This window comes from Thamnophis sirtalis, unplaced genomic scaffold (assembly GCF_051295495.1).
Source record: "Thamnophis sirtalis isolate CommonGarterSnake01/CBP01778 unplaced genomic scaffold, rThaSir2_p1.2 scaffold_4, whole genome shotgun sequence".
In the NCBI taxonomy this organism is placed as follows: domain Eukaryota; kingdom Metazoa; phylum Chordata; class Lepidosauria; order Squamata; family Natricidae; genus Thamnophis; species Thamnophis sirtalis.
In genome coordinates this window covers 109,963,649-109,965,893 of record NW_028261384.1, presented here as the reverse complement: position 1 = coordinate 109,965,893, position 2,245 = coordinate 109,963,649, and the positions used below count along the sequence as shown (strand labels likewise).

The window sequence follows — 2,245 nt, the reverse complement described above, 5'->3', positions numbered from 1 at the left end:
TTGCATGTTGTGGCAATCATGACGTCTAGGAGTTTTTTGAATATTTTATTTGTTTTCAGCACACCAAAATACATGGAAATTATATGAAAATAATCAAGCAGCTTTTTAGTCACAGACCTGTGTTGGATGCATTCATCATTGACTGCACCACAAAGTTTGGTGTCTAAGTCGTCTTACAAGTTATCTATAAAGAATCAAATCTACAGTATATGCCAGATTTCTATAGCCATGTTTACCTTATTCAGTACTATATTGTCATTTTTAAAAATGTCTTTTAGATAGCAAAATTGGTTTGTTATAAATTGGCATGTATAACACAGAAGGAAAATAGTATCATTTTTATTTTGCATTTTTAAATGTATCAACTCCATTTTACATTTTGCAAACAGGTAATATATTTTATTTTAAACATGATTATTATAACATATTAGTTTTCATATGTTACTATTGCAATGAATAATTCCATACCTATATTTATTTCCTAGACAGACAAATTTCCTAGGATACCCTCTTTCTCTCTAGAAGGAATCAGATAAATAAATGGCCAACCAATCCTTTGTGACAGAATTCCTTCTGATGGGATTTACTGATGATCGTGATATGCAACTTATGTATTTTGTGATGTTCCTTGTGATTTACTTACTAGCTTTAATTGGGAATTTACTTCTTAGTGTTGCTGTGATTTTGAATCACCATCTTCATGCTCCCATGTATTTCTTTTTGGTCAATTTGTCATTCTCTGATGTTTGCTTCATCTCAACTATAATTCCTAAAGCCATGGCTGCTTCTTTGACAAATAACAAGCAGATCTCCTATGGTGGATGTGCTGCTCAGGTCTTTTCAGTTTTTACCTTTGCAGGTTTTGAACTTTTTTTGCTGACTGTCATGGCTTATGACCGTTATGTGGCCATCTGCCACCCTCTGCAATATACCCTAATGATGAACTGGGACGCCTGTTTGCAAATGGCAGCTGCTTCCTGGATAATCAATTTGATCCATGCTTTGCTCCACACCATTCTCACATTCAATTTAAATTTCTGCAAATTCAGTAGAATTGAGCAATTTTTCTGTGATGTTCCTCACCTATTAATGATTTCTTGTACTGATACAAGAGTCAGCCAAATTCTGCTTTTGGTTGTAGGGATTACCGTAGATTCATTATGTAGTGGGTTCATTTTTATTTCCTATGGCTACATCTTCTCTGTTGTTCTGAAAATTCCTTCAGTTCAAGGCAGATATAAAGCTTTCTCTACATGTACTCCCCACCTGACTGTCTTTTCTTTATTTTTGATATCTGCTGCATTTGCTTATATGCGGCCCCAAAGTCTTTCCTCCCATACTTTGGACTTACTCTCTGCTGTTCTCTACACAGTTTTCCCCCCATTCCTCAATCCCCTTATTTATAGTTTCAGGAACAAGGACATCCAAAAGGCTGTGTGGAAAATGCTTAAAAAATAAAATCAGAATTTGCATTTTCTTTAAATGTTTTTGGTTACAGGATTTGGGTTTAATTTTGTCACATTAGAAATAAATAATAAAAAATATTGACATTTTTCCATCTATCAATCTGTGAAAGACTTTGATTTTTCACTTTAAACGTCTGTTCTTTGTATTATTTTTTAAACCACCTCTTGGTGGTTATTCTTGGAATTTATACAGTCTATTGGACTGTAAAAGGAGGTAGAAAAGATGTTTGGAAAACAGCCTCACATACAGTACACTACACACATGAAAATAACAGCATAAAACAATAAAACAACTGTTGCTGTCAGCTCCAAATATATTTTGAGCCTGAACCAGGTTTTTACATTTCTGAAGCACAGGGAAAATCTGTATGGTTCATGGGCAAATAAATGTAACAAAAATTATTGAAAACCGCCTTTATGGATGTTTTTTTAATAGTCTGTGTCATTTCGAACAAAAATATTTCTAAGTGGTAAGAACCTTCTTAACTTAATTCTGTGTTTGCATGACCAAGGTGAAAAAGCAGCAGACTCTCCTTTTGATCAATTCACCAGACATCCATGTGTAAATGGAACCAAAATTATTGTATCAGAAGTTGAAAAAGGTTATTTATTCAAATTATATTATTTTCCCCAGTATCTTGAACTTGAGGATGATAGAAAGATTCTTATCAAACTGAGCTTTTTGTCTGCATTCCTGATTTTAAGAACAATTTCATGTGGTATATTCTTCTATAAGTTTGAAACAACTGAGTGTGGTATATCTCACATAAGATTGGTGC

The 2,245-nt window shown here is 33.5% G+C and overlaps 1 protein-coding gene across 1 annotated transcript; it reads left to right on the top strand.

The window, feature by feature from the left end:
- Positions 1-540: 540 nt before the first annotated feature.
- Positions 541-1,458, top strand: LOC148046131 (olfactory receptor 14A16-like). Its single transcript, XM_087711908.1, has one exon. It carries the CDS (start codon positions 541-543, stop codon positions 1,456-1,458), a length of 918 nt encoding a protein of 305 aa, XP_087568034.1.
- Positions 1,459-2,245: the final 787 nt, after the last annotated feature.

Excerpts from the sequence above, each read along its gene's own strand:
- LOC148046131 (XM_087711908.1), top strand. The coding sequence starts at position 541 with ATGGCCAACCAATCCTTTGTGACAGAATTCCTTCTGATGGGATTTACT.